The 13,083-nt window shown below is 42.7% G+C and overlaps 1 protein-coding gene across 4 annotated transcripts in view; it reads right to left on the reverse strand.

Moving 5' to 3' along the window:
- Nucleotides 1-10,177: 10,177 nt before the first annotated feature.
- Nucleotides 10,178-13,083, reverse strand: part of LOC126256324 (cuticle protein 21-like) — a 187,833-nt gene continuing 184,927 nt past the window's right edge. For all 4 annotated transcript variants that reach the window (XM_049955485.1, XM_049955484.1, XM_049955482.1 and 1 more), the window contains exon 4: nt 10,178-10,384. In XM_049955485.1, coding sequence (XP_049811442.1) covers nt 10,275-10,384 — 110 coding nt within the window. In that variant the 3' untranslated portion in view covers nt 10,178-10,274. The remainder of the gene's footprint in view (nt 10,385-13,083) is intronic.

Raw genomic sequence — 13,083 nt, forward strand, 5'->3', positions numbered from 1 at the left:
CCCTCGTCCCTTTACCCACCCGATCATCTGCTGCCTTCACCACTTCATCCCTCAGAGCTACCCATTCTTCTTCTACTGTATTTCTTTCCCCCATTCCTGTCAATTGTTCCCTTATGCTCTCCCTGAATCTCTCTACAACCTCTGGTTCTTTCAGTTTATCCAGGTCCCATCTCCTTAAATTCCCACCTTTTTGCAGTTTCTTCAGTTTCAATCTGCAGTTCATAACCAATAGATTGTGGTCAGAATCCACATCTGCCCCAGGAAATATCTTACAATTTAAAACCTGGTTCCTAAATCTCTGTCTTACCATTATATAATCTATCTGAAACCTGTCAGTATCTCCAGGCTTCTTCCATGTATACAGCCTCCTTTCATGATTCTTGAACCAAGTGTTAGCTATGATTAAGCTATGCTCTGTGCAAAATTCTACAAGGCGGCTTCCTCTTTCATTCCTTCCCCCCAATCCATATTCACCTACTATGTTTCCTTCTCTCCCTTTTCCTACTGATGAATTCCAGTCACCCATGACTATTAAATTTTCGTCTCCCTTCACTACCTGAATAATTTCTTTTATCTCGTCATACATTTCATCTATTTCTTCATCATCTGCAGAGCTAGTTGGCATATAAACTTGTACTACTGTAGTAGTCATGGGCTTTGTGTCTATCTTGGCCACAATAATGCGTTCACTATGCTGTTTGTAGTAGCTAACCCGCACTCCTATTTTTTTATTCATTATTAAACCTACTCCTGCATTACCCCTATTTGATTTTGTATTTATAACCCTGTAATCACCTGACCAAAAGTCTTGTTCCTCCAGCCACCGAACTTCACTAATTCCCACTATATCTAACTTTAACCTATCCATTTCCCTTTTCAAATTTTCTAACCTACCTGCCCGATTAGGGGATCTGACATTCCACGCTCCAATCCGTAGAACGCCAGTTTTCTTACACCTGATAATGACGTCCTCTTGAGTAGTCCCCGCCCGTAGATCCGAATGGGGGACTATTTTACCTCCGGAATATTTTACCCAAGAGGACGCCATCATCATTTAATCATACAGTAGAGCTGCATGTCCTCGGGAAAAATTACGGCTGTAGTTTCCCCTTGCTTTCAGCCGTTCGCAGTACCAGCACAGCAAGGCCGTTTTGGTTAATGTTACAAGGCCAGATCAGTCAATCATCCAGACTGTTGCCCCTGCAACTACTGAAAAGGCTGCTGCCCCTCTTCAGGAACCACATGTTTGTCTGGCCTCTCAACAGATACCCCTCCGTTGTGGTTGCACCTACGGTACGGCCATCTGTATCGCTGAGGCACGCAAGCCTCCCCACCAACGGCAAGGTCCTTGGTTCATGGGGGGAGGAACAAGAATGTACAAACAAGAATGTACAAAATGAACAAGAATGTACAAAATTTAAATGCACCGCTGTGATTCGTGGACTTCCAGTATTTTTAAGTTCACCAGGCCGGCTACACTGTTGACTCCTACTCCAGGCCAATCAACGGTTTCGCCTGGCACCGCCCCGCAAGTGAAATTCATCCGACTGCATTCCACTTCCGCATTCACATAGGCAGGGCTATTTTGTACTGAAACCCTCGACCAGCCTGGCAGACCGACTTTCCACTCATGCATCTTCCCTCATCTCATTTGTTAGTGCAACCATAGAACCTGACATTAAACTTACTGTCTTCTTAGATATGTCCTCCATTCCATTACATAATGATACAAGCAGAATTAGCCGAATCTGAAAACAGTCTCCAAAAGGCCTTGGAAGGCATGAACAAGACATTTTCAGAAAGAAAAAAACCGAAACCCTTGTAAGTTCAAATAGCTGCAAACCTATGGCTGGACGGAGAGAATTTGGCGGGAGATACTTGCTGTAACTACCTGGGTATTAGAATAATAGAGAATCATGTCAGGAGATTAAACGTAGAATTGCGCGAGCTAAAACAGCATTCAAGAACAAGAAGAAGCTAATAACGTCCAAAAATCCTAGTTTAAACACCAGTATAAAACAGGAAAAAACTTTTGTTTGGAGATTTACACTTTATGGCTTGTAAACATGGACAGAGGGTAGCCAGACTACTAACTGTTGAAGCATGATGTTGGAGAAGAGTTCCAAACATTTCTTGGAATGAGAAATGGCCAATGAAGAATTTTCCCAAAAAGAAATTTTGCATAGAATGATCATTTGGATAGAAATCATGATGCACATAATTTTTATTCAATTATCTTAAAAGCACAGCTTTTTGAACAGAATTACCGGTTTCAGCTATGTGAGTAGCCATCTTCAGATTTTACAATAGAATTAAAAGAAGGTACATTACTAGCATATGTTCGTTGTGTTTTTCCGCAAGCTTAACATATACACATAACAGAGATATTAGTCAACAATAATTATTCCCCCTTCACTATTTATAACACTTTGTCAACGCTGGGTTGACTTTTCGAATGCGAGACTGTAGAAATCACTTGGTTTTGAGGCGAAGTACTCGTCACGTCATGCTCGCAACACATTTTCTTTCCGAAAGGAAGTTCCTTGAAGGTTGCGCGTTAGAGAGCGGAAAAAGTGAAAACTGGGGGAGCAGGGTCGAGTGAATAAGGTGGGTGAGGAATGACTTCCAAATACAACTCCTTCATAGTGTTTTATGTTAGCAGAATGAGGGCCGTTGCTGTCATCGAGTAGCATCACTTCACGCTGAGTCTTTCTAGTAGTTGTTCTTCGATTGCGTCTGCATGACGTCTCAGTTGTCGACAATAAATGTCCGCAGTGATGGTTAGATTCGCCGATGTAATTCGTAGTACACCACACTGGGACTGTTCCACTATATGCATAATATTATTTTTACTGGACGCGCAAGTCTTTGTACGCGGATTTGTTTTTATTATATATGGACATTATAATATATACAGGCATAAATAAGCACTGAGTGCAAACACAATTAACATTTTAAAAGAAATAGGTGCTAGATTCACAAAGGAAATATTTTTAGCACTGTATCCAATACCTAAATGTGCCAACTGCACCTTAACTTTATATATAACTTTCGTTTATGTGTTCACACACAAATGTGCGCTGAATACAAATACAGTAACAATTTATAAGAATTAAGTCAGAATTTATCAAAATTGTTCTTGCACTGTATCTAATAGTTTTATGTTCAAACAGTACATCAAGTAAAGAATTCCTTTCCTTGAAGTAAACCGTTCCATTTCAATCATTGAACCACAGGATAAATTAATTACTTGTATACATATGGCAACACATGGATCCTATGAAAAAATCTTTTAGAATATTTAATACTCCTCACACCAATGCACTAATCCTCAACGGGCTGGTTAGTTTTCAAATCTAGGAAATATTCTTGTTGAAAGTTGTTTTAGTCTTGCAGATAAATATAGAGTATTGATAGTCCATTAAATTTCGGGTATGCAGACGCGGAAATAAAACTTACTTTTCACAAACTATATACATGACGTAAGAGATAGCGACGAATGTTCCACGAGGCTTTTCGCGGATGATGTTGTTGTATAAAGAGAAGTCGCAACGCTAGAAGATTGTAGCGAAATGCAGGAAGACTTGCGGAGGATCGACGTTTGGTGCAGAGAGTGCAGATTGACCCTCAACACAAACAAATGTAGCGTATGGTGAGTACCCAGAGAGAAAGGCCCTTTACTGTATGATTACTCGATTGCAGAGCAATCACATGAAGCCTTTGCTCCCGTAAACTACTGGCCATTAAAATTGCTGCACCACGAAGATGACGGGCTACAGACGCGAAATTTAACCGACAGGAAGAAGATGCTGTGATTAGCTTTTCAGAACATTCACACAAGGTTGGCGCCGGTGGCGACACCTACAACGTGCTGACATGAGGAAAGTTTACAACCGATTTCTCATACACAAACAGCAGTTCACCGGCATTGCCTGGTGAAACGTTGTTGAGATGCCTTGTGTAAGGAAGAGAAATGCGTACCATCACGTTTCCAACTTTGATAAAGGTCGGATTGTAGCCTATAGCGATTGCGGTTTATCGTATCGCAACATTGGTGCTCGCGTTGGTCGAGATCCACTGATATTTCGCCACGTATCGTCCGGCCATCCTCAGAATGAGTCACAAGACTGACCACAAGACGCCAGGCGCGGCCTTATATACTCCACGGTGGCGGTACTGCGCATGCGGCTCATAGACGCTTGTCATCGGCAAGGAAATATGCTTACACAAGCGCCGCCTGTGGCGAAGGCGTATTGACATTCGATTCGCTTATCGATGTATGTTCGGCGGCGGTGACACCATGACGACTTCTCTCTGCAGTTTAATTACCTCAAGAGCCCGATTCCAAGCTTTGTCCAAATTAAAACCATTATCTCTATTTATTAGATTATTAGCTAATCTAATGTCTATAGCTTCCTTGGAGACCGAATCCCAAAAGGAAGAGGTGGATGTTAAAATCTTCACATCACTGTATTTCATGGAATGCCCTGTATCAATACAATGTTCAGCGACAGCTGACTTGTCTGGCTGTGATAAGCGTGTGTATCTTCGATGCCCCACACATCTATCATGAACGGTGCGAGGTCTTTGACCTATATATGACTTCTCACAATTTCCACAAGGAATCTGATACACACCCGGTTTACGAAGCACTAAATCGTCCTTTACAGAGCCGAGTAAAGCAGCAATCTTCGTAGGTGGCCGGAAGATCACCTTAACACAGTATGTCTCAAGAATACGGCCTATCTTCGAGGAAAGAGCACCCACATAGGGCAAAAACGCATTTGATCTGAGGAAATTACTATCTTCTTCCCCATCACATGCCTGCACTCTAGGTTCTACATTGAATGCTCTACGAATTTGTGCGAAGGAAATCCATTCGCTTTAAAGATGCTCTTGAGGTATGTGAGCTCCTCTGGCAAATTGTCTGTATCGGATATACAGTACGCCCTATGTGCTAAGGTTTTAAGGACGCCTATGGTCTTTGAAGGGTGATGGAAGCTACTGGCATGTAGATATAGATTTTTGTGTGTTGGTTTTCGATGTACGGCATGTACAAATGTCATTGGCCTGAGACCAATTAAACTGCGTACTTTTTCAGTAAAGATCGATCAGCAGGATAAAATACCAGCAGGTACGGGAAAGGCCGTGTGGGTTTCAGTGGATACCCATTTGCTAATGGAAACATTATATGTGGTTGATTCACTCTTAATCAATGAAGAGTTAGGTAGTTCGCATTTTTTTATCTGCTGGAGTTTGGCCCATGCGATGACATTAATGGGGAACAGATGATTCTGGTTAATGTGGATAAGTTTCGCAGAGGGGGATGACTCTGTCAAAGGGTGCAATAATAGCCACTCTGGCAGTCTTGCAAGATGAGGACTTCGATAGGTCGAGCATAGAGGGAAGCCAAAAGGCAACTGTCATTATGGAAGTGTCACGAGGGAATGCAGATCGTTTGAAAGGCAGTGGACGGAGGGTTACCGGCAACCCCACTGACGCAACATCACGTAGTGACATGGGATAGAGCACTATTTTATAAATACCCGTATCACATAGCAAAGCAGCTGCAACCATTGATAGAAGAATTTATTGAACAACAACTATGGGATGGGATCATAGAACCGAGCGATTGTCCCTGTATGACAAATATTGTCGTCGTGCCGAAGAAATCGGTGGACAGGACACGGAAATTTTGCTGTGACTACAGATATCCAAATGTGCGAACCATTTCAGATGCTTATCCAGTTACAAACATCACTGAAACTTTCTTTAATCTTGGTCAGTGTTGGTACTTTAGAACTATGGACCTCAGGAGCGGTTGCCATCAATTGAAGGTGGCGTTTGAAAGTAGGCTGAAAAAAGCGTTTACCGTCCCTGCAGGACATTTTCATTACAAACTAAAGCCACATGCGCTAAAGAACACACCGGCAACTTCTAGCGGTTGTTATATAGGGTAATGAGAGGATTAAAGCCGAAAACTTGTTAGGTCTGTCTCGATGACATAACTGTCTATTGAAAGGATTTACTGGAGCATGTGAGACATTTAGATGATATCTTTAGTAGACTATGATTGGCGCATTTGACTTAAGTGTGGACAGTGCCGTTTTGCGCAAATTCCGAAAACCGATCTGGAGCATGCGATTAGTGAGCGCGATATACAGGCCGATCCTCGTCTTAAAGACACAGTTTAGAATTATCCAATACCACAAACAACTAAGAATGTATAGTCGTTCATTGGCCTCTGTAGGAAAGATTTCGCGGAAATACCCAGACCCTTCAACGAGCTACTGATGAAGGGGACTAAATACCATTGGTCGCAGTCGTTTGTGCTTTTGGACAGATGGTAGATGGTCAGAAACATCTGGTAGCTTACGCTTCAAGGCAGTTAAACAGGGGAGAGGGTAACTATCCAACAACGGTCATATACGGTATTACTTATTTTCGATGTTATCTGTATGGTAGGAAGTTTAAGGTTGTGACAGATCATGCTTCATTCAAATGATTGCTTAGTTTGAAAGATTCATCTAGGAGATTAACTCTGTGGGCATTTAAGCTTAGTTATTTTTCGTACAAGGTAATTCATAAACCAGGGAGATCACACGCAAATGCAGATTCGCTAAGCTGCAGCGTAGTGATGTTAAGTATGCTAGGGAATAGCGGTGAAGAGTGGCAGCCGGCCGCGGTGGTCTAGCGGTTCTAGGCGCTCAGTCCGGAAGCGCGCGACTGCTACGGTCGCAGGTTCGAATCCTGCCTCGGGCATGGATGTGTGTGATGTCCTTAGGTTAGTTAGGTTTAAGTAGTTCTAAGTTCTAGGGGACTGATGACCTCAGAAGTTAAGTCCCATAGTGCTCAGAGCCATTGGGCCATTTAGTGAGACAACTAATCGCGCGTTGCTTGCGCAGAAGTTAAGAAGAAGTCCGTTTCATCCGCAGATCAATGTGAGAAACGAACGCATGCACAAGATAATTGCAAAGGTGTTGAGTTATTACGGAAGTTCCAGGTCTGACGATTGGGTCGCCTATTTACCTTATCTACAGTGTGCCTATAATTCGAAGGTTCCTACTCAAACAGATTTGTCGCAATTTGAGGTGCTATACGACAGAAAAATGCCCTCATCCTTTGACGTTTTGATTCCTAAATTAAGACCGGAGTGTGTCGGTGAGGAAGTTTGGCAGAAGAATTAGGTAAGTTTGGAGCAATGTACAAAAGGCAAACACGAAGGCGCTAGAGCGCCTGGAACAACCTAACAGACGCTTGGGCAAATTGACGCAATACCGCGTGGAGGAGTGGGTAATGGTCACTAGTCCCTATTATTACTGATATTGTTGTCTTGTGGATTGTGCGTTCTCGGAAGGAGGAAGAGGGTGATAGAGTAACTTTGTTCTACAGGTGTCGAATACGTGAGGACTTCCTGGGGAACTAGGATGGTTCGGCTGTTGCTGTTCGTCTCCATAGGCAAGGCATGGTAGGTAGAGGTTGTTACGCCTCTAGAATAAGGTGTGGTGTTATCGAGACTACCGGATGTGTGGCTAACTAGTTAAAAATGGACAATAAAGACAACAGTGGAAATCTGGGACTTTAGGAATGAGGTGCTTAGCTTGGAGGATGGCTTTTCGGAATTTTGTAAGGAGGCACATGGGAATAATTTATTTACGGAGATAAAGGGTGAGTACCAGGAGTTGCAGTTCGCTTACAGTAAATAGTGCAGCAATTTGACGTGGCATAAACTCCACAAATTGTTGGACGTCCTCTGCAAAAATATTGAGCCATGCTGCCGCTATAGGCGTCCATAATTGCGAAAGCGTTGCCGGTGCAGGATTGTGTGCACCAGCTGACCTCTCGATTATATCCTATGTCGGAGAATGTGGGCCACCAAATCGTTCGCTCGAATTATCCAGTTTGTTCTTCCAAGCAGTAGCGAACAATTGTGACCCAGTGACATGGCGCACTATCATCCAAAAAAATTCCATCGTTGATGGGAATCTGAAGTCCATGAATGGCTGCAAAAGGTCTCCAAGTAGCCGAACATAACCATTTCCAGACGATGGTTCAAATGGCTCTGAGCACTATGGGACTTAACATCTGAGGTCATCAGTCCTTCAGAACTAATTAAACCTAACTAACCTAAGGACAACACACACACACATCCATGCCCGAGGCAGTATTCGAACCTGCGACCGTAGCGGTCGCACGGTTCCAGACTAAAGCGCCTAGAACCGCTCGGCCACTGCAGCCGGCAGACGATGATCGGTTACGATGGGCCAGAAGACGCAGTCCATTCCACGTTAACACAGCCCACACCATTACGGAGCCTCCACCAACGTGCACAGTCCCTTGTTGAGGACTTGGATCCATGACTTCGTGGTGTCTGCATCGCACTGGAGCCTTAGCGTCAACTCTTAACAACTGAAATCGGGATTGACCTGACCAGGCCACGGTTTTTCAGTTACTTAGGGTCCAACCGAATTGGTCACGAGACAAGGAGAGGGCCTACAGGGGATGTCATGCTGTTAGCAAAGGCACTTGCGTCATTTTTCTGCTGCCATAGCCCATCAACGCCAAATTTCGCCATACTGTCCAAACGGATAGGTTCGCTGTAAGTCGTACATTGATTTATGTGGCTATTTCAAGCAGTGTTACTCGTCTGTTACACTGACAACTCTAGGCAAACGCCACTGCTCTCGGTTGTTAAGTAAATGCCGTCGGCTACTTCGTAGTCCGTGGTGAGAGGTAATGCCTGCAATTTTGTATTCCTGGCACACTCTTGATACTGTGGATGTCAGAATATTAAATTACATAACGAATGTAAAGTCCCATGCTTCAAGTTCCAAGTACCATTCCTCATTCGAAGCCTGTTAATTGTCGTCGCGCCGCCATAATCACGTCGGAAACCATTTCACATAAAACATACGAGTACAAATGACAGCTCCGACAATGAACTGCCCTTTTATGCCTTATGTACTCAATACTACCGCCATCTGTACATGTGCGTATAGTTATCCAATGATCTCATTGTATAGCTACAATATCAATTTCTACGCTTACCAAATTACAGGCGAATAAGGTTGTCAGAAAACAGCACTCCAACGCCTGATTCAAAAGTATCAGATTGAGGATAAGAATACACAGTTACTGGAGAATGATTGTTCAATCTCCGGCCCTCAAATGGTTTGGTCTTGAATGGAATCCATAGGCATGAATTACCACATTAGCAGTTCTCTAAAAAAGCGAAGTTGCCTGTAGAACATAACTTCCATTTAAATTCTTCTGACAAGGTTGATGCAGACTGCCACGATTTCCTTTACTGCGTGACTGCCATATCAGCGTACCACTTATACCCTATATCTTGAGTTATATGTTACATATATTCCAATCTTTCTCTTCATCTGCATATTTTTGTCCTCTTCGGCGATCGCTACGGTCGCAGGTTCGAATCCTGCCTCGGGCATGGGTGTTTGTGATGTCCTTAGGTTAGTTAGGTTTAAGTTCAAAAATGGTTCAAATGGCTCTGAGCACTATGGGACTTAACTTCTGTGGTCATCAGTCCCCTAGAACTTAGAACTACTTAAACCCAACTAACCTAAGGACATCACACACATCCATGCCCGAGGCAGGATTCGAACCTGCGACGGTAGCGGTCGCGCGGTTCCAGACTGTGGCGCCTTAGGTTTAAGTAGTTCTAAGTTCTAGGGAACTGATGACCACAGCAGTTAAGTCCCATAGTGCTCAGAGCCATTTGAACCATTTGAACCATCCTCTTCGGCTCCATCTGCTATCGTGAAAATTATTCCTTAATGTCTTAGCACGTAGGCTATCATCCTGTCCCTTCTTTATGGTTTGCCATACGTTTCTCGCAGATTCTGCTAAGAATTTCCTTATTTCAAATCTTATCAGTACACTCAGTAACTCTTTTGTTATACTACATTTCAAACGCTTCGGTTCTCTTTCTTAAGGACTTTTGTTCTTGAAATTTATTTATTGTGTTTCAACCTCTGCTGTAGTTTTATCGATTTCCTCTGCAGAGCTACGAAAATACGTATTTAAACTCACAGAGACGCATACCTAGCCTAGTATCTTTACCAAAATGTCATCCAGCGTCGTCTGGGATATTGATCTGCGTTGCCATTGTCAGCCGCTTTAATTCAGAGGGAACGCGAGTTAAAGAGGCATAAAATTTAAACAAAAGTGGGTTACTTTATTTTTGTACAAATGCTAATTTCATTATACAGGAAAAGCGCTGTCCCGAGAAAGGGAGAGCATTTGCTTTGTGGCTAGTAGTGGACTTGGGAGTGAGGGGTGGCGACTGCGGCGTGTGAGGTCTTCAGGAGCGCTCCGTAGACTCCAGCGGCGGCCGCTGAGGACAGCGCGTAGCCAGCAGCTCCTGTAATTAGTGCACAGAGACACATGTTAATGGGGAAATGAAAAAATCATCTGCTGAGTATAGCCGTAAGCCGATATGTCTCACACGTATTTGAATTGTACAATATCTGAACTTTTTCAAAACAGTGTTAATACCTGCAATGATCGTAAGCCTGTGGGGTTTGGACAGTATTGACACTAAGATCAAACACTCTTACCTCTAATGATGATTCATATAAGATATTTAGAAAAAAATTAAATTTCTGGGTGTTTCTTAGCTTAGATGTATGATTCTTTTTTTACAACCTAGCTATTAATTATTAAATTTTTTAGAGCAGAATACCCGACTTTAAGTTTTCAAAACTCAGAAAATATTATAATTTTTCTTATTGCGAAGTACAAAAACTATTTACTGCCATTTTTTTATTATTATTTAAATGAAACGGCTGTGTCTGTTGTTTTTCTCTATCTTTAGTAGGTTTGAAAGCATAGAAGTCATCATCCACAGGAACACAGCATGCTAATGGATTTGGTACACATCCACAGGTGTATCAGGTCATCGAAAGGCACCATCTATACATGTTCGGGTATAGCTACAGCGCAACTACACATTTAAAAATAATAACAAATGCGAATAAAGTTTTTGTCGTTTGTAATAAGAAATTTAGCACGACCATGTCCTGCAGAACTATGGAGACAACAGTCTTATTTTCACTTTTTCTCCTATTACAACGCTTGTGTTACTGTGGCATGGAGGAAAATAAAATATGTCAGCTTAGCCTCTACTGCAAGTAGACTTCTTGAGTGTGATAATCGTCTGTCTGATAAACGCTGTTGGTAAAAGTGGCTAAATGTTACCTTCTATTTCATATTATGATGCTTTCACACAGTGAAGGAGAAAAAGTGATCATAGTGTCTTCAGAGCCTCAGATAATACACAGTGAGGTGACAAAAGTCATGGGAGAACGATATGCATATACACAAATGGCGGTAGTAGCGCGTACACAAGGTATAAAAGGACAGTGCATTGGAGGAGCTGACATTTGTACTCAAGTAATTAATCTGGAAAGGTTTCCGACGTGATTACAGCCGCAAGACAGGAATTAACAGCCTCTTAGCGTGGAACGGTAGTTAACGCTAGAGGCATTACATTTCAGAATTCAATATTGCGAGGTCCACAGTGTCCACAGTGTCTACAGTGTGCTGAGAATACCAAATTTCATGCATTAACTCTTACCATGGTCAATTACCGTGAGCAGTGGCGTTTTCACACAGTTGTTAATGCAAAGAGACAAGCAACATTGCTTGAAATAACCGCAGAAATAATTGTGGGACGTACGACGAACGTTTTCGTTAGGAGAGGGTTGCGAAATTTGGTGCTAATGGGCTATGGTAGCGGAGGACTGACCTCTGTGCCTTTGCTAACAGCACGACATCGCCTGCAACGCCCCAACCCTACACCACTGTAAAACCGTGTCCTGGTCACATGAGTTCCAATTTCAGTTGGTAAGAGCTGACGTTAAGGTTCGAGTGTGGCGAAGCCAAGGACCCAGGTTGTCAACAAGGCATGGTGCAAATTGGTGGTGGCTCCATAATATTGTGGGCTGTGTTTACATGGAATGGACCCGGTCCTCTGGTCCTACTGAACCAGTCGTTGACTGGAAATGGTTACTTTCGGCTACTTGGAGACCATTTACATTTATGGACTTCACATTCCCAAACAACGATGGATTATTTATGGATGACACCGCATCGTGTCACCAGGCCACAAATGTTCACGACTGGTTTGAAGAACATTCTGGACAAACTGAGCGAATGATTTGGCTACCGAAACCGCCCAACACGAATCCCTCGAACATGTACGGGACATAGTCGAGAGATCAGTTCGTGAAGAAAATACTGTAGATTTTCGCAGTTATGGACGGCTGTAGAGGCAGCATGGCTCACGTTTTCTGCAGGAGACTTCCAATATCGTATGAAAATAAGCAGCTATTGACCTACTACTGGAATTCAGTTAGGTACATCTTCCATAGATCATTTAAACGATTCTTTTATCGAAACGATATGGACGGAGTCAGTTTACGGGATCTATACACATGATTAGTATTATTGGATAGACGCCATGTCGTGATGCTCCAGTACGCCGGCGGAAATGAGATCCGACACGATATTAGGAACTATCCCGTGACTTGTCACCTCAGTGTATGTCTGTGAGGACTGCCACGTTATACGACAGCAGATCTGGCAGTCGTTCTCTTCCAACCATGGATCTCTTAAGGACGTCCAACTAGAAGAACTACAACTCACTATCTCCTCTACGTCATCACAGTTGATAAGTTAGAACACTGTGAGTTAGGTGTATAAACAACCCATGATCACGCACCTATTTTTCCTTTAATCAAGAAGCTATTTGGCTTAGTCAATAGAGTGGATTCTTGCTTTCTCTCGTTTTGTAGTGTTAGCCAAAACTCCCTCATAAGATCCATATTCACAATGTTATATGGCATTGTAATGACATATGTAACTGCACTCCATTGCTGTAAAAGATTTTTTTATTTTAAATTTGAGCATGTTTCTTCAATACTGGCCATTAAAATTGCTACACCAAGAAGAAATGCAGAAGATAAACGGGTATTCATTGGACAAATATATTATGCTAGAACTGACATGTGATTACATTTTCACGCAATTTGGGTGCATAGATCGTGAGAAATCAGTACC

This window comes from Schistocerca nitens, chromosome 1 (genome assembly GCF_023898315.1).
Source record: "Schistocerca nitens isolate TAMUIC-IGC-003100 chromosome 1, iqSchNite1.1, whole genome shotgun sequence".
Classification (NCBI taxonomy): domain Eukaryota; kingdom Metazoa; phylum Arthropoda; class Insecta; order Orthoptera; family Acrididae; genus Schistocerca; species Schistocerca nitens.